Below are 19585 nucleotides of genomic sequence, written 5' to 3'. Positions count from 1 at the left end.
AATTTTGTTATCAATGTGTGGCGTTGATTGCCTTTCGCCATAACGGGAGAGTGTGTGTGTTTTGTACGCGACGTCGATCTTTCATAAGGGTTACTGTCACTTGGGGAGGGGGGCATATGGGGTTGCCATTTCCGCGATTGCTATGACCTGGCTTAAGGGTGAAAAGGATTTTCCAATTTGCGCGGACCCATTGTGTGGAGGCACAGAACACATATTCCGCAGTGCACATTCCACAGCGATCATTTTGTTCAATGTATTTGGCCCCTGGGTGGCACATCGCACACGCGCATGTAAATATATATATATATATATGTATGCAGTACACACATATGTACTATCAATTCGCTTTGTGTTTGCCACTTTTTTGCATTTTCGGAAACCCCCCTTTGGGTTCAGTTTCGCACTTGTGTAGTGATTCGGAAATATGAACCCCAATTTGAACGTTACCTCCTGAGCACCACGTAGATATGTGCGAGAACACTTTGCGCGAACCGTCGTATAATTTTATTATAATTGTTCACCGGTTTTATGTGTGTTAAATGTACAGAAAAAAGGAAGAAATAAAAAAATAAAAAAACGTTCGCGCGCTAAGTGAAGAAAAAGGGGCAGGCATGGGCAAATGGAAAAAAGGAAGGAAAAAAAGGAAGAAGAAAAAGAAGTTACTTAGCTAGTTGTGAAAAAAGAAGAAAAAAAAGAAGTTACATTAGCTAGTTGTGAAGAAAAAAAAAAAAAAAAGTTACATTCGCTAGTTGTGAAAAAAAAAAAAAAAAAAAAGAAAAAGGACAAAGAGAAAATGGTATAAAGAAAGAACATATTTTTAAGGACTTCCTCCAAAGGGGAGGAAAAACTATTTATCATCTTATCATGGATCACCGCTTCGTATAAAACTGTTTTATGTAGTTAATGAGGGAGGATTCATTTTCGAAGTTCTTTTTTATATTTAGGCGAATAATGTGGGTGCTATACATGATATTTACTTTTTCTTCTACAATTATGTTAGAAGTGATGGTCTCGGGTGATCGTTCGTAATCTTCAATGTTTAGGAATGTGTTGGAGTTTACCTTTTGTATTATTTGCACGTGGATATTTATATCACTGTACTTGAGGAGGCCCTGTTCGAATTTGGATGTCTCGACAAGGGGAGAAATTTTGCACTCGCACTGGAGGGGGGGATGGGGTTGTGGGGAAGTAAGTAGGTGAAGGGGGGGGTTGTTTCGAAGCAATTGATTCTAGACGGGCAGTTCAACACCGTCGGTTCAACGCTGTCTATTCAACGCTGTCGGTTCAGCGCTGTCTATTTAACGCTGTCAGTTCAACGCTGTCGGTTCAACGCTGTCAGTTCAACGCTGTCGGTTCAACGCTGTCTATTCAACACAGTTGGTGCAGCACATTAAGGCATGAGTAAAACTTAGGTGGCGAAAACTACTCAGTGAAGAGTTCCCCTTACCTTGGTGCCATCGCGGACAAAGTTGTTGTAAGGGGATGGTCGCGAGCACACCTAATTGCCTTGGCCAATCCATAAATCCTTCCATGCATGCGTTCCATCCTAAGACTCTATGTATTGAATGTTCAGTTTCTCCCTCCATATGCACTTGCACGAGCTTTCCGGTTTTATCTATGTGCAAGAAAGTTTTTCCTTTCCCCCTCCCTCAAGGCAACTGAAGCTAACCCCGGTACCCTATTCAAATATCCTAGGAACCTTACAAACATACCCCAACAACCTCCATTCCAACACCCCCGAACAACATCATTCCAACACCCCCGAACAACATCATTCCAACACCCCCGAACAACATCATTCCAACACCCCCGAACAACATCATTCCAACACCACAACAACGTTCATTCCAACACCCCAAACAACATCATTCCAACACCCCCGAACAACATCATTCCAACACCCCAAACAACATCATTCCAACACCCCAAACAACATCATTCCAACACCCCAAACAACATCATTCCAACACCCCAAACAACATCATTCCAACACCCCAACAGCCTGACAACTAATACCCCTAAGACCTCCTTCCTGAAACGGGAATCTAAACCCTAAACCATGGAAACCTATAACTTGGACCATGAACCCCTCAACAGCAAACCCTTAGAACCCTGAAAACCCAAGAGCCTAAATGAAGAAACCCTTTTTTTTTTATTGTACATGCTCCTCTGCTATGGTGTACATGTTACTAATGCAAGTAGTTTGCATATATATGTGTGTAGGTCTTGGTGATGGACAACAGTGTAGGTGTTTGTGATGGTCACCGGGGGGGAGATCGACAAGGGTGTAGGTCTTGGTGAGGGTCACCGGGGGGGGGAGATGGGCCAAGGGGGAGATGGGCCAAAGGGTGGATGGGCCAAGGGGGAGATGGGCCAAGGGGGAGATGGGCCAAGGGGGAGATGGGCCAAGGGGAGATGGGACAAGGGGGGAGATGGGCCAAGAGGAGTGGGACAAGGGTGGTAGGAGGTAAAGTGCCTTATTAGAAATAGATTCAGGTACTATATTAAGGGGAATGTTTTTCACATGTATAAAATTTTTTTTTTGAATTCTGGGTTGAAGATGAATAAGTATATTTTTCCTAGTTGTATTAATTTGAAGTAATTTTTTTTTAGAATTTTCATTTTTTTTAGAATTGAGGGGGGGGTGAAAGAAAGACTGCTTAAGGGGGGGGGGGGGGGGGGTGAAGGAAAGGGTTGCTTAGGGGGGGTGGGAAGCAAGGAGTGTTTAGGGGGGGAGGGAAGGAAAAAGAACGTTCAGGGGAAAGGAAAGAAGGTTTAGGGGGATGGAAAGGAATGAAGGTTTAAGGGGGGAAGGAAGGAAGGTGTGTTTAGGGGGGAAAAGGGAAGGGTTCTTTAGGGGGGGGCGTAAGGAAAGAGTGTTTAGGGGGCAGAGAAAGAAGGGTTTACGGGTAAGGAAAGATTCTTTCCTAGGTTATTAGAACAACAATATGGCCTGGTACTTAGCCACCCTATGGGAAAGAAGGAAAGGGAATGTGGTTTGGGGAAAAGGGGAAGGGGAAGAGTGCTTAGGGGGGAGGAAGGAATGAAGGTGTGTTCAGGGGTGGTAAGGAAAGAGTGCTTATGGGGGTAAGGGTAAGGAAAGAGTGCTTAGGTAGGGGGAAAGGAAAGAGTGCTTAGGGGGAGGGGGATAAGAAAAAAGGTTTAGGGGGAAGGAAGGTTCTTTCCTAGGTTATTAGAACAACAATGTGGCCTGGTACATAACCACCGTAGGAGGGGGTAAGGAAAGAGTGTTTAGGGGGAGGGGGTAAAGAAAGAGTCTTTAGGGGGAGGGAGTAAGGAAAGAGTGTTTAAGTGAAGGGAGTAAGGAAAGAGTGTTTAGGGGGGGGAAAGGGAAGAAGATTTGGGGGGGGGAAAGGAAAGAAGGCTGTTTAGGAGGGGGAAAGGAAAGAAGATTTGGGGGGGGGAAAGGGAAGAAGGCTGTTTAGGAGGGGGAAAGGAAAGAAGATTTGGGGGGGGGAAAGGGAAGAAGGCTGTTTAGGAGGGGGAAAGGAAAGAAGATTTGGGGGGGGGAAAGGGAAGAAGGCTGTTTAGGAGGGGGAAAGGAAAGAAGATTTGGGGGGGGGAAAGGGAAGAAGGCTGTTTAGGAGGGGGAAAGGAAAGAAGATTTGGGGGGGGGAAAGGGAAGAAGGCTGTTTAGGAGGGGGAAAGGAGAGAAAGAAGGTTCTGCAGGTTAGGAAAGAAGGTTTTCAAAGGGGGAAGAAGAAAGAAGGTTTTCAAAGGGAAGGAAAAGAAGAAAGAAGGTTTAAAGGGGGGAAAAGAAAAGAAGGTTCCTTAGAGGGGGGAAAGGAATAAAAAGGTTTTGCAGGAAAGAAGAAGGAGGTTCTCAAGGGGGGAAGAGAAAGAAGGTTTAAAGAGTGAAAAGAAAGAAGGTTCTTTTTCCTCGGTTTTCTTAGAACAACAAGATATGACCTGTTGTTTTAGCCACCTTTAGGGGGGGAGAAAAAGAATCTTTTCTTTTTTTTTATACGTGTTTTAAAGGGGGGAAAACAAACAGGGTTTTACAGGTAAGAAAAGAAGGTTTTCAGAGTGAAGAGAAAGAAGGTTTAAAGGGAAAAAAAAGAAGGTTCTTAAAGGAGGAAGAAAAGGGAGGTTTCTTAAGGGATGAAGAAGAAAGAAGGTTTCTTAAAAGAGGAGAAAAGAAAGAAGGTTTCTTAAAGGAGTAAGGAGGAAGTGAAAAATAATCTCTTCTTGAGGGAAGGAGTGGTAAGGCAAAATAATCTCTTCTTAAGGGAAGGGTATAAAAAGGATCGTGCTTAGAGGAAGGAGAAAATAAAGGGGGGGGGGGGACAAAATAATCTCTCCATAGAGGAAGGGAGAAAGAAAATAAAAGAGGGGGGGACAAAATAATATCTTCTTAGAGGGGAAGGGTAAGGAGTAGTAGTGAGGCAAAAATAATCTCTTCTTAGAGGAAAGTAAGGAGTAATCTCTTCTTAGAGGGGAAGGATAAAGAGTAGTAAGGCAAAATAATCTCTTCTTACAGAGGGGAAGGTAAGGATTAAGGGAGGAAAAATAATCTCTTCTTAGAGGGGGAAGGTAAGTAGTAGTAAGGGGCAAAATAATCTCCTTTTAAGGTAAGGATTAAGGAAGGGACAAAATAATCTCTTCTTAGATGTAGGTAAGGAGTAAGGAGTAGTGGGGCAAAATAATCTCTTCTTAGAGGAAGGTAAGGAAAAAATAAAAGGGTGGCAAAATAATCTCTTCTTAGTGGGAAGGATAAGGAGAAAGAAAATAGAAGGGGACAAAATAATCTCTTCTTAGGGTAAAGTAAGAAGAAGGAAATAGAAGGGGGCAACATAATCTCTTTTTAGAGGGAAGGTAAAGAGAAAGGAAGGGAGCAAAATAATCTATTTTTATAGGAAGGAAGGAGAAGAAAATTAAAAGGGGGGGGGGACAAAATAATCTCTTCTTAGTGGAAAGTAAGGAGAAAGGAAGGGGACAAAATAATCTCTATTCTTAGAGGGGAAGGTAAGAAGGGTTCAGGGTTTAGGTAAGCTCTTCTTATAGGGAGGTAAGAAGGGTTCAGGGTTTAGATAATCTCTTCTTAGAGGAAGGAAGGTAAGGAGTAGTAAGGCAAAATAATCACTTTTTGAAAGAAGGGAGAAAGAAAAAAAAAAGAGGGGGGGCAAAGTAATTTCTTCTTAAGGGAAGGGAAAAGGTAGTTATCTCTTCTTAGAGGGAGTTAAAAAGGAGTAGTAAGGGCAAAATAATCTCTTCTTAAAGGAAAGAGAAGAAAACAAAATAAAAGGGGGGGGGACAAAATAATCTCTTCTTAGAGGGGAAGGTAAAAAGGGTTCAGTGTTCACGGTTTAGGGTTTAGGGTTCAGGCTTTATTTAATCTCTTTTTAGAGGGAGGTAAGAAGGGTTCAGGGTTCAGGTAATCTCTTCTTAGAGGGAGGTAAGAAGGGTTCAGGGTTTAGATAATCTCTTCTTAGAGGGGAAGGTAAGAAGGGTTCAGGGTTTAGGTAATCTCTTCTTACAGGAAGGTAAGAAGGGTTCGGAGTTCAGATAATTTCTTCTTAGGGGGAGGTAAGAAGGGTTCAGGATTTTAGTTTTACGGTTTAGGGTTCAGGGTTTAGGTAATCTCTTTTTAGGTTTATGGTTCAGGGTTTAGGTAATCTCTTTTTAGGTTTAGGGTTCAGGGTTTAGGTAATCTCTTCTTAGAGGACGGTAAGGAGTAGTAAGGAGGCAAAATAATCTCTTCTTAAGGGAAGGGTATAAAAAGGATCGTGCTTAGAGGAAGGAGGAAAAAAAAGTGGGACAAAATAATAACTTCTTACAGGAAGGTAGAAAGAAGTAATCTCTTCTTAGAGGGGAAGGTAAGGAGTAGTAAGGGACAAAATAATATCTTCCTAGAGGAAGGTAAGGAGAAGGAGTAGTGAGGCAAAATATTCTCTTCTTAGAGGAAGGAAGGTAAGGAGTAGTGAGGGCAAAATAATCTCTTCTTAGAGGGATGTAAGAAGGGTTCAGGGTTCAGCTAATCTCTTCTTAGGGGAAAGAAGAAAGAAAATAAAAAGAGGGGGGACAAAATAATCTCTTCTTATAGGAAGGTAAGAAGGGTTCAGGGTTTAGGTAATCTCTTCTTAGAGGGGAAGATAAAGAGTAGTGAGGGACAAAATAATCCCTTCTTACAGAAAAGGAGAAGGAAGTAATCTCTTCTCAAAGGAAGGAAAGGGGCAGAGTAATATTTTTTTAGGGGAAAGTAAGTTGTAGTAAGGAAAAATAATCTCTTCTTAGAGGGAGGTAAAGAGAAGAAAATAAAAGGGAAGGGGGACAGAATAATCTCTTCTTATAGGAAAAAGGTAAGGAGTAGTAAGGGCAAAATAATCTCTTCTTAGAGGGGAAGGTAAGGAGAAAGGAAGGGGACAAAATAATCTCTTCTTAGAGGAAGGATAAAGAGTAGTGAGGCAAAATAATCTCTTCTTAGGGGGGGACGATAAGGAGTAGTAAGTTAAAATAATCTCATCTTAGTGGGGAAGGTAAGGATTAAGGAAGGGTTTAGGTAATCTCTTCTTAGAGGAAGGTGAGGAGTAAGGAGTAGTAGGGCAAAATAATCTCCTTTTTAGAGGGGAAGGTAAGGATAAAGTAAAAAGGAGGACAAAATAATCTCTTCTTAGAGGAAGGTAAGGAAGAAATTAAAAGGGGGGGACAGAATAATCTCTTCTTAGAAGGGAAGGTAAGGAGTAGTAAGGGCAAAATAATCTCCTCTTAGAGGGGGAAGGATAAGGAGTAGTGAGGGACAAAATAATCTCCTCTTAGAGAACAGTAAGGAGTAGTGAGGGACAAAATAATCTCTTCTCAAAGGAAGAAAGAAGTAATCTCCTCTTAAGGAAAAGGAGGGGGGTAAAATAACATCTTCTGAAAGGAAGGTAAAGAGTAGTAGAGCAAAATAATCACTTCTTAGAGGAAGGAAGGTAAAGAGTAGTAAGGCAAAATAATCTCTTCTTAGAGGGGAAGGTAAGTTGTAGTGAGGCAATATAATCTCTTCTTAGAGGGGAAGGTAAGTTGTAGTGAGGCAAAATAATCACTTCTTAGAGGAAGGAAGGTAAAGAGTAGTAAGGCAAAATAATCTCTTCTTAGAGGGGAAGGTAAGTTGTAGTGAGGCAAAATAATCTCTTCTTAGAGGGGAAGGTAAGTTGTAGTGAGGCAAAATAATCTCTTCTTAGAGGGGAAGGTAAGTTGTAGTGAGGCAAAATAATCACTTCTTAGAGGAAGGAAGGTAAAGAGTAGTAAGGCAAAATAATCTGTTCTTAAGGGAAGGAAGGAAGGCAAAATAATCCCTTCTTAGAGGAAGGAAAGGGACAAAATAATCTCTTCTTAGAGGAAGGTAAGAAGGCAGCAGAAAAGAAGGCGTGCCGAAGCAAGAAGGGAGCAAAGAAAAGAAAGAAAGAAAGGAACAAATGATTCAAGAAAAAAAAAAATTTTTTTTCTATATATATTTTTTTTTTTCCAATAATAGTCATAACAGTCATGTTCATTTTTCATTTATTTTGTCCAGTTCATTTCATTTCATTTTTCTACCAGTTCATTTTTCCGTGTTCATTTTTCATTTTTCGTTCTTAATTATATATAATATATATGTACAAATTGTACAGAGAAGGAGTAACTGGAACAGAACAAATAAAGAACAAACAGACAAAACAAAATAAACAATCATGGCAGACCCGGGTACAACGGGCACTGGTACCGGTGGTGGTACAACGCCATTGTGGCAAGAATGGATGCAAGAAGTGTTGAAAGATGGAAATTTGAAGCCGAATGAGGACATTACAGTAAGTGTTTATGTGGTGATAACGACATCATATACGTACATATGTGTATGTATATATGTATGTATGTGTTGCTTCAATGTCCTTTTGATTGGTATAGGAACAACTGAAGGAAAAATTAATGGGAACATGGGATGATTTGAAGAAGAGGTTGGACACTGGGGAGTTGGGCGAAATAGCGGGCATATGCTCAGTGGCGGGTGAATTAGTGAATGGTCGCGTGATGAAGGATGCAGATGTAAGTTTAAAGACATTGTGTAAAGCTATGGTCCAAGTTCGATATTTCACGAGTGCACTGAAAAAAGGGAGGAGCAGGAGTGAAGTAAACGTTGAGGGAGACATCAAACCGCATGAATGGTATCCACGATGCTTAGTGGGTATGGTGGCTTTATCCGAAATTTATGGAGACCATTGTGATTTGAAAGGAGTTGTGGAGAAACTGGGGAACACAGTGGATGAAAAATTAGAAGGACGCCTGAAGAGAGGTGCGAATTCATCCTACCCAGATAAATGTAAAAGCATCACCTCTCAGGATATACTTCTTGGTAAAGCAATTCTTGGAAATGCAATTAAAACGTGGGTTCAGGATGATAGGCGGAAAGCTGAGGAGTATGATAATGCAAGGAAGGCGGCAAGGGCAAGTGGGGAGAAAGATCCTCCGAATTCGTCAATTGGAAAAATGGGAGGAGTAGTATACGATAGTGAGAGTTTATGTAAGGGAGGGGGTGATAGGAAGTCTGCTCGGACAGCAGATGAAAAGAAACAGCAGTTAAAAGAGAATACCAAAAGCATGGCAAAATTGTTCGGAATGAATGTGGACACCACTCAAAGTGGTGCTGGTGGTAGTGCTGGTGGAAATCCATCAAATCCATTCGACGCCTTAATAGATGATAAATTAACCTTACAACAGGAATTCATAGAAAATGTACTAAAGGATGCATTTGACGCCAGTAGTGGTCAAGTGGACACTAACAAAATAAACGACGTGGTAAAGAACATAACGAATGCATCTCAACAAGTACAAGGTAAGACCAAAGAAAATTCGTACCTCATACCTTGTACATGGCATCTTGGACATCGTCCACCACATGGCACCTTGTACATCATCCACCACATCGATAACAACACATCATCCACATTGCATCATCATCGACTACATACATACACCACCATAGACATGCACATACACTATAATTCCATCATTCCATACCTTTCTTTTTACATCTTTGCAGCTGAAAATTGCATCCATCAGAAAAAGGATAACGGAAAGGACCCGAAACCTCTCTGTGATCGCTTAAGATGTATGAAATATTTATGGACACAGACGGATCCTCCATCAGGACAAGCAGGAGGAACGACAACTACGGTAAGGAGGGAGGCGGAAAGAGAAGACGACAGGAATGTACATACATACGTATGTATGTACATATGTACATGTATACGCGTATATATACACATACTTATATGTATATACACATAAACATACATACATTTATATATGTATAGATGTATATGTATATATATGTACATTCATACATATATATGTATGAATGTACATATATACATATGCGTATATATATACGTATGTACGAATGTACATATACATATATATGTATGAATGTACATATATACATATGCGTATATATATACGTATGTACGAATGTACATATACATGTATATGTATACGTGTATATATACGTATGTATGTATACATATGTATACATATGTATATATGCATATGCATTTATGCATATGCATATATATATATATATATATATATATATATATTACTTCACTTATAGAAAGACTTTTGGGAAGAGAAGGTAAGGGCGCTGTGGAAAGAACTTTCTGATGAAATGGTGCAAGCAAATGGCACAGAAGCAGGAATAGAGGACTGTGAAGAAGTGTCAAATGGAAATAATGGCAGCGGCAAGAGGGATGCAACTCATTCTGAAAAGACGGCATGCAATTATTTGCATGCCGGCTTCCAAGAACTGTACAAGGCGCCCGACGCGTCGGCGGCGCCGGCGCCGCCGGCGCCGTCGTCGCCGTTAGGCGACATCTTATCTACGAAACACCCATCGTTTAGACAAACGATGGGTTGTTTCTTACTTCATTCATATGCAAAACATATGAAAAGTAAGGCAATTTGTAATATTGATAAGGGGATAAGCAAAGCTTTCGATTTATGGGAGAACCCCAGTACTAAGGCACCTGATAATTGCAATGGTGCTAAGGGGAAAACTTGCATTCCATGCAAATGGGAAGAAAGTCAATTTGGCGACTGCCAAATTGACAAAATTGGCCAACTGAATGGCGAAAAGGAGAATGTTGAAGAAAAGTTGAAAGAAATTGTCAAGGACGACGGCAAGAACACCAACATTAAGACCATGACCGAAGCTGTAAACACAATGCCATTATGTGACCAAGTCAAATGTGTAACATCCCGCTGGTGGAAGGAAAAGAAACCGACTAATGGAACAATTAACTGGGTAAGTAATGGCAGTTACGTATATATACATACATATATGAATGTACATACATATATATATATACATGTCTACGTGTATGTATACATGTATGCACATACGTATATATACATACGTATGTATATATGTATATGTACGTATGCATATACATATATGCATGTATGGACATATATACGTATGTGCATACATATGTACGTATGTATGTGTATACGTATGTATATGCATTTATGCATATACATATATATATATATATATATATATATTTTAATTGTAGAATGATGTATGGGAAGAAGCCGAGAGTCAACTGAAGGAACTCTCTGGGGTGATAGAAAATAATAAGAAGGACTCAAGTGTCATGCAACAGTGCATGTATCTGGATGGGAAGAATGGAGGAGAGGCTTGCCTCCTTATAGCAGCTGGATTAAAAAGTCTCTACGACATCCAAGACAGCACTACGGGTAATCCGAACGATGCCGTTGAGGCATCGTTCAAAAGAACGATGCAATGTGTTGTATTAAATGCCATGGCAGATAAATTAGAAAGTAGCGACCTTCCATGTAGGGATGAAAAGAAAGTGGCGAATGGAATAACAGTGGCTTTTAATAAGAGTGGTGAAATTATGAGTCAGGGTAAAGGTTGCAAGAATGGTAATAATACGTGTTTTGAGTGTAAGAGGTATGAGGATAATTTTAAGAATTGCACAGTGAATAACAATGTTGTTGTGAAGACGAAAGTACAGGAAATACTCGACACCGAATATAATAATACTACTCCTAAGAGTACTACTCCCTTATCGAAGTCTTCTCTTATCAAGACCATATGTAAGTAGAAACAACACAACCAACATACAACCAACACAACACAACATACTAACACAACCAAACATACTAACATAACCAACATACTGACACAACCAAACATACTAACATAACCAACATACTAACACAACCAACAACACAATCACAACACAACCAACAACACAATCACAACACAACCAACAACACAATCACAACACAACCAACAACACAACCACAACACAACCAACAACACAATCACAACACAACCAACAACACAACCAACAACACAACCACAACACAACCAACATACAACCAACATACTAACATAACCAACATACTAACATAACCAACATACTAACATAACCAACATACTAACACAACCAACATACTAACACAACACAACCACAACATACAACCAACATACTAAACATAACCAACCTACTGACATAACCAACATACTAACATAACCAACATACTAACACAACACAACATACTAACATAACTAACATACTAACACAACCAACATACTAACATAACCAACATACTAACATAACCAACATACTAACACAACCAACCTACTAACATAACCAACATACTAACACAACCAACATACTGACACAACACAACATACTAACATAACCAACACAACCAACACAACACAACATACTGACACAACCAACATACTAACATAACCAACATACTGACACAACCAACATACTAACATAACCAACATACTGACACAACCAAACATACTAACATAACCAACATGCAACCAACGTACTAACATAACCAACATACTAACACAACACAACATACTAACACAACCAACATACTAACATAACCAACATACTGACATAACCAACATACTAACATAACCAACATACTAACATAACCAACACAACCAACACAACACAACATACTGACACAACCAACATACTAACACAACACAACATACTAACACAACCAACATACTAACATAACCAACATACTAACATAACCAACATACTGACACAACCAACATACTAACATAACCAACACAACCAACACAACCAACACAACCAACACAACACAACATACTGACACAACCAACATACTAACACAACCAACATACTAACACAACCAACATACTAACACAACCAACATACTAACATAACCAACATACTAACACAACCAACACAACCAACAACACAACCACAACAACACAACAGCAACACAACCTACTAACATAACCACAACACAACCAACACAACCAACATACAACCAACACAACCAACATACAACCAACACAACCAACATACAACCAACACAACCAACATACAACCAACATACTAACATAACCACAACACAACCACAACACAACCAACATACTAACACAACCAACATACTAACATAACCAACATACTAACACAACTAACCTACTAACATAACCAACATACTAACACAACCAACACAACACAACCACAACAACCACCATCACCATTCATTTCCATTATCTTCCCTCAAAAAAAAAACTGTAGGTAAACCGTGTGAAGACAAGGACTTCTGTGAGCGCTTAGAATGTATTAGGGAGAAATATGGACAAATTAGGGGCTGGAGGGGAGCAACTTGGGTAAGCCAACTGAAAGAACCACTTGTGGGGTACTCCGCGGAAGCAGGATGCCGCGAACACATATATAAATACGTGCACAGGCATAAATGTATGTTGATGCATACATAACCATAGATATATATATATATATCTATGCATATGTATATATATATATATATATATATATATATATATATATATATATATATATATATATATATATATATATATATATATATATATATATATATATATATATATATATATATATATATATATATATATGTGCGTATACATACATGTACTTCTATTTCGTGCAGAGTAGCATGGAGGACGACTTCACGAGGCAGTTAACGAATTTACTTACCCACATGAGGGAAAAGCAGAATGACGTTGCCGGCTACTGCAACGGCAATGGCAGCGCCGCCTGGGCCAATGACGCCCATGGCAAGGCAAACGAGACTGCCTGCAAGCTGGTTGCAGCGGGGCTGCAACATATTTCGAGTATTCAACATACATATAAGAGTAATGGCAGTCGGGAAACTGATAAAAATGGAAACCCCTATGATAACCAAGACGTTCAACAATTTGCTTCTTGCTTAATGTTAAAAGCCATCGTACAAAAAATGAAAGAAGAGAGCAAATTTTGTGACATAACGAAAGGAATAAATGAAGCTCTCAAATCCGCGGACGCCATTAAACGAGATAAATGTAAGAACGAACCTTGTATTGTTTGCAATTTGGACGACTATGACAAACTTAAGGATTGCCCCACTGGCAACAATGCCAATGACAAAGTAAAGGACAAATTGGATTCATTGCTCGGAACGAAGCAGACCACCGTCAATGACACCCTCAAGGATTTACTTAAAGCCGACCAAAAAGATGCACCCCTCTGTAGTCGTTTACAGTGCCTAGCTTCTCGAGTACAAGCACTAAATGGAGGTACCACCAATGCGGTAAGTACAATATGGTGACGGAAAGGGGGAAAAAAATGTACATATAGAAGTATATACATACACATCTATATATACCATATATATACATATGCATATATACATATGTACATACATATATGTATAGACATATATATACATTTCCATGTATACACATATATATGTATATATGTATGTATATACATATGTATACATGTATGTGCATATGCATATATATATATATTTTACTCCACTTATACAGGACGACTTTTGGAAGAAGGACGGTGGCGAGGTACAGAAGCTGTGGACAGAACTGTCCACAGCAATGAAAGGGAAAGAAAATGACACTGGAAATGGATGTGGTTCATTTGCAACGGACGCTGAGAAGACGGCATGCAATTATTTGCATGCCGGCTTCAAGAAACTGTACGAACCGGACAGTTCATCAGGAACGACTAACAATGGTATCTTATCTACGAAACACCCATCGTTTAGACAAACGATGGGTTGTTTTTTACTTCATTATTATGCAGAACATATGAAAAGCAAAGCAATTTGTAATATTGAAAAAGGGATAACACAGGCATTTAATGCATGGCAGGATCCAAGTACTATTGGTAAATGCAATAATGGTTCATGTGTTCCATGCCAATGGGCAGATAATGCCCAATTGAACACTTGTATAATTACCACAACTGACACAAATGGCCGGAGCACTTCCGCTGAGAAGGTAGAAGAGAAGTTAAAGAAAGTTCTGGAGTATGACAGCGACTCCAACATAGAAGAAATGCTAACTAAAATAAATAAAAGGACTTCTTTATGTGACCATATGAAATGTATAGCAACCCACTTAAATTCCACAGATGGACAAAAAAATGCGGTAAGGGGCGAAACAGCAGTACATATGTACATACATATACATATGTATGTGTACATGTATACATGTATATGTATATACATATATATACACATATGTGTATACATATATATACTTACATATATATTTGTATGTACGTATGTATAAATATACGTGTATATATGTATACATGTATATGCATATGCATATATATATATATATATATATATATATATTATGTCACCACCCTATGCAGGATGAATTTTGGACAGGAGCGGATGGCGAGGTACATAAGTTGTGGAAAGAATTGGCAGACGCCATGAACGATAAGGGCAAAAGTAAAAACGGAGATTGTGCTAGGATGGGAGATAATGGCAATGATAGGGAAGCAACTGACCCTGAAAAGAAAGCATGCCAATATCTTACATTAGGTTTCAACAAACTAAAACAAAATTCAACGAATGGAGGAACGAACTATCCAATCCTATCCAAGGACCCATCGTTGAGACAAACATTGGGTTGTTTCCTTCTTAAGGAATATGCAAAAAAAATGAAAGACACATCAACTTGTGTTATCGATTCTGGTATACAGAAGGCATTTAAGGCATTTAATGAAAGTAATAATACTTCATGCACGAACAATGGTTCGTGCATTAAATGTGAATGGAATGAAAACGACTATGAAGGTTGCACTGTTGAAAATACCACAAATGGCAGAACAGAGAAGACGCCAGTAAAGGACAAATTATCAGCAGTTCAGGACAATATTGACGGCACCGCAACTACCACCCTAAATGACATAAATAAAATGGATAAGTTATGCGATTATATTAAATGTGCCGCACCCAAATGGTTCTACAACCAAAAGAACAACAACACACCAGGGACTAATGGTACTGCAACGAAGACTTGGGTAAGCATTACTACAAACAGTACAGAACTTAGGGTGTAGAATATATTTAAAAAAAAAAAAAAAAAAAAAAAAAAAAAAATTCAGATTCAGGGGTGTTAGAATAAGGTTTTAGGAGTGTTGGAATGATGTTGTTGGGGTGTTAGAATGATGTTGTTGGAGTGTTGGAATGATGTTGTTGGGGTGTTGGAATAAGGTGGTAAGGATGTTAGAATGAAGGTTGCTGGGGTGCTAGAATAAGGTTGTAGGGGTGTCGGAATAATGTTATGGGGGTGCTGTTATAAGGTTTTAGGGGTATTGGAATGAGGTTCAGGGTATTGGAGTAAGGTTTTAGAGTATTGGAAGAAGGTTGTTCGGGTGTTAGAATAAAGTTTGAGGGTATAAGAGTAAGGTTTTAGGGTTATTGGAGTAAGGTTCCAGGGTTTAGGAGTAAGGTTCCGGGGTTAGCTTTAGCTACTTTAGGGGGGGAGAAGAAAAACTCCTCGCAGACAGGGACCGGATACTACACCAACCGGATGGCACAGCAACCGAATACTACACCAACCGGATGGCACAGCAACCGAATACTACACCAACCGGATGGCACAGCAACCGAATACTACACCAACCGGATGGCACAGCAACCGAATACTACACCAACCGGATGGCACAGCAACCGAATACTACACCAATCGGATACTACATAACCTACCAACTACATATATATAACCTTTTCTTTTTTTTTACAGTGTGACTTTTGGGATACGACTGTTAAGACAACATTGCAAACGATGTTTGACAAGATCGAGAAGGAAGGAAAGACCAAGCCTAATCCTGCATGCACCGCCTTTGGTGATGAAAATCCACAGAGTGTCGAAAGAAAAGCTTGTAATCATATCACAGCAGGTTTAAAATACATTAAGGATATTCCACCAAGTGGTAGTGGTGGTAATGGTAAAGACAACCAACTGCTTCATCAAGCAGTTGGTTGTATTGCTCTTAACATGTACGCTGATCAAATAAGGGATCAGTCGAAAGATAAATGTCCCATTGATGAGAAAAAAATAGGAGAAATGTTTGATAAATGGAATCAACAGAATAATAATAAATCTTCGCCTCCATGTAATGGAGGTGGTAATAATAATAATGTTTGTTTTAAATGCACAAGACAACCAAAATTTAATGATTGCAAACTAAGTGTTGACAGCAATTTGGTTAATGCACAAAGTGGAAATTGCAGTGATAACGGTAACAACAGAAAAGAAGTCCAACCTCAAATGAACGAACTACTCAAGGAAAATAACACCCCCCAAGTGAATACCACCTTAACTACTATCACTAACATGAAATCTTCTTTCTGTACTCAGCTCCAATGCGCAGCAAAGAAATGGAAATCAGCACAAAACAGAAATGGCCCAATTGGAACACTATCTTGGGTAAGGATGGACAAATGCATATACATATGCACATACATATATATACACACATATAAATATATATGTATATATGTATATGTATATATAAGTATATATGTATATATGTATATATATGTATATATGTATATATAAGTATATATGTATATATGTATATATGTATATGTATATATATGTATATATGTATATATATGTATATGTGTATACATATACATATATTTTTTTTTCACTCCTTTCCTTCCCTTCTTCTTTTATGATCAGAGTGACATAAATAAAGCCGCTGAAGATGAATTAACGAAACTTCTAGGACATATGTTGCAGTCTAAAAATCAGAATGCAGTTACCAAATACTGCAAAGACTACAATTGGGATACTTTAGGCCATAAACAAAGCAAAACAAATAAAGCAGCTTGTTTACTTTTTGCTTCAGGATTAAAGCACATTTATGAACAAAGGAAGGTCTCTGTTAAGGGCCCTATTAAGGGCCCATCGTTTGAACAAACGATGGGTTGTTTATTTCTTAAAGAATATGCAAAACAATTAAAAGAAATGGCAAAAGTGAAGAAAGAAGGAAATAGTTGGGTACATCCTCTTTGTAGCATAGAGGATGGTATAAACTACGCTTCTATGAAAAGTGAAAACATTATGGATGACACATCTCCATGCAAGAATAATGGTCCTAATTCTTGTTTTGTGTGCACACTTGACGAAGATTATAAAGATTGCTCCATTGGCAATGAGAGTGTAAAGGACAATGTGGGAACAATCTTCCAAGACGACCAGAAGCAAAACCAAATGCAAGAAACCTTAGAGAATACCGTCTGTCCCATCCTTCTTACGGATCTCCTTACCCCTTTTCTTCCTTTGGCTCCTGTCTCCATTGGCCTTTCTGCTATGGCTTATTACCTTTGGAAGGTAAGATAAAAAAGATAAAAAAAAAATTTTTTAATGGACAAAATTAATAAAAAAAAAAAAAATTAATTAAAAAAAAAAAATTTTTAATGGTTAAAAGGAAAAAAAAATTTTTTTAATGGTTAAAAAAAAAAAAAAAAATTTTTAATGGACAAAATTAATGAAAAAAAAATTTTTTAATGAACAAAATTAATGGGAAAAAAATTTTTTTTTTTTAATGATTAAAAGGAAAAGAAAATTTTTTTTAATGGTTCAAAGGAAAAAAAATTTTTTAATGGTTAAAAAAAAAAAAAAATGAATAAAAAATAAATGTGTAAAAAGAATATTTCACAATCTTCTTAGCAAAAATATCCTCTCATTTTTTTTTTTTTTTTTTTTTGTAGTATTTTGGTCCTCTTGGTAAAGGAGGAACACGTTTTAGAAGATCTCCTGCTGATATTCCTGGTCCATCAGTACAAGAACAAGTCCTTGATCATGTGGAAGAAGCTGGTCCACATGAATATCAATTGATGAAGGAACGAAAACCTCATTCTGCTCCAACGAGAACGAAACGTTCTGGTCGCACGATTATTGAAATTCATTTTGAAGTGTTGGACGAATGTCAAAAAGGGGACACACAATTGAACCAGAAGGATTTTCTGGAACTTTTGGTTCGAGAGTTTATGGGATCCGAATTAATGGAAGAAGAACAGGTTCCTAAGGAAGAGGTTCTTATGGAAGGTGTTCCTATGGAAGGTATTCCTTTGGAAAGTGTTCCAAGTTTAGGTTCCGTGTTTATGGTTTAAGTTTCAGGTTTAGGTTTTTATGGTTTAGGGTTTAAGGGTTTAGGGTTCACAGTTTAGGGTTCACAGTTTAGGACTCACAGTTTAGGGTTCACAGTTTAGGACTCACAGTTTAGGGTTCACAGTTTAGGACTCACAGTTTAGGGTTCACAGTTTAGGACTCACAGTTTAGGGTTCACAGTTTAGGACTCACAGTTTAGGGTTCACAATTTAGGGTTCACAGTTTAGGGTTTACAGTTTAAGGTTCACAGTTTAGAGTTCACAGTTTAGAGTTCACAGTTTAGAGTTCACAGTTTAGAGTTCACCGTTTAGGGTGTACCAAAAAAATTTTGTCCGTCTGATATGCGAGACCTTAACAAGGTCGGGAAGGAAAAAATTCAACCCTTATATCATGCGAAATAAAAAAAATCTCCCATTGCAAAAAATTAAATCATGAATTTTTCCTTTTTTTTTTTTTTTTTTGGTGTGTATGTAATTTTTTAGCATGAATATCATCACACTTGTGTAATTGTTTTAGGAACATCTTATAATGATTATGGTATAGACATGGTTTTTATGATTATTTGGAACCATTATATTTTTTTTTTTTACACGAAAAATATTATGAATACAATATACAATTTTTTTTTTTTTCTCATTATTTGGTTTTTTTTTTTCTTTTTTTATTTTATTTTATTTTTTTTAAAGTTCTAATTATATGAATGTTTTAGCGTTCTTCCACATTTTTTTTGCGCGGAAATCGTAATATAGTGTTAGCGCGCGGATGTTCCATACAATTTTTTTACGAGAACAATATATAACACCTATTGGAAGCAACTTTACACAAGAGTGCCAACAACAAAAAAAAAAAAAAAAAAGGAAAAAAAAAAAAATATTAAAAGAAGTTTAAAAAAAATTAAGAAATAACATGAATATTCAAACGCCTTATTATGTCTGTTTATCACATAATTAAAAAAAAACAAAAAAGGGTATGAAACCAATATCCTTCATCTTAAACAATAAACCCTAAAGTGTGAACCCAAAACCCTGAACCTAAACGCTGAAACCATAAAATCTAAACCGTCAAACCTAAACCCTAAACTGTGAACCTTAAACCCGGAACCATTAACACTAAACT

At 38.0% G+C, this 19585-nt stretch overlaps 1 protein-coding gene across 1 annotated transcript; it reads left to right on the top strand.

Moving 5' to 3' along the window:
- Window positions 1-7673: 7673 nt before the first annotated feature.
- Window positions 7674-18471, top strand: PKNH_1200300 (SICAvar, type I; the record flags this gene model as incomplete). The annotated part of the gene is made up of 12 exons (XM_039113772.1): window positions 7674-7790; window positions 7888-8812; window positions 9020-9153; window positions 9590-10279; window positions 10551-11097; window positions 12591-12682; window positions 12982-13620; window positions 13859-14476; window positions 14709-15365; window positions 16091-16777; window positions 17036-17689; window positions 18070-18471. 12 exons carry the CDS (start codon window positions 7674-7676, stop codon window positions 18469-18471), a joined length of 6162 nt encoding a protein of 2053 aa, XP_038969788.1.
- Between the last annotated feature and the right edge of the window lie 1114 nt (window positions 18472-19585).

The sequence above is a fragment of the Plasmodium knowlesi genome (assembly GCF_000006355.2).
Source record: "Plasmodium knowlesi strain H genome assembly, chromosome: 12".
NCBI lineage: Eukaryota > Apicomplexa > Aconoidasida > Haemosporida > Plasmodiidae > Plasmodium > Plasmodium knowlesi.
This window is presented reverse-complemented; position numbering and strand designations above follow the sequence as displayed.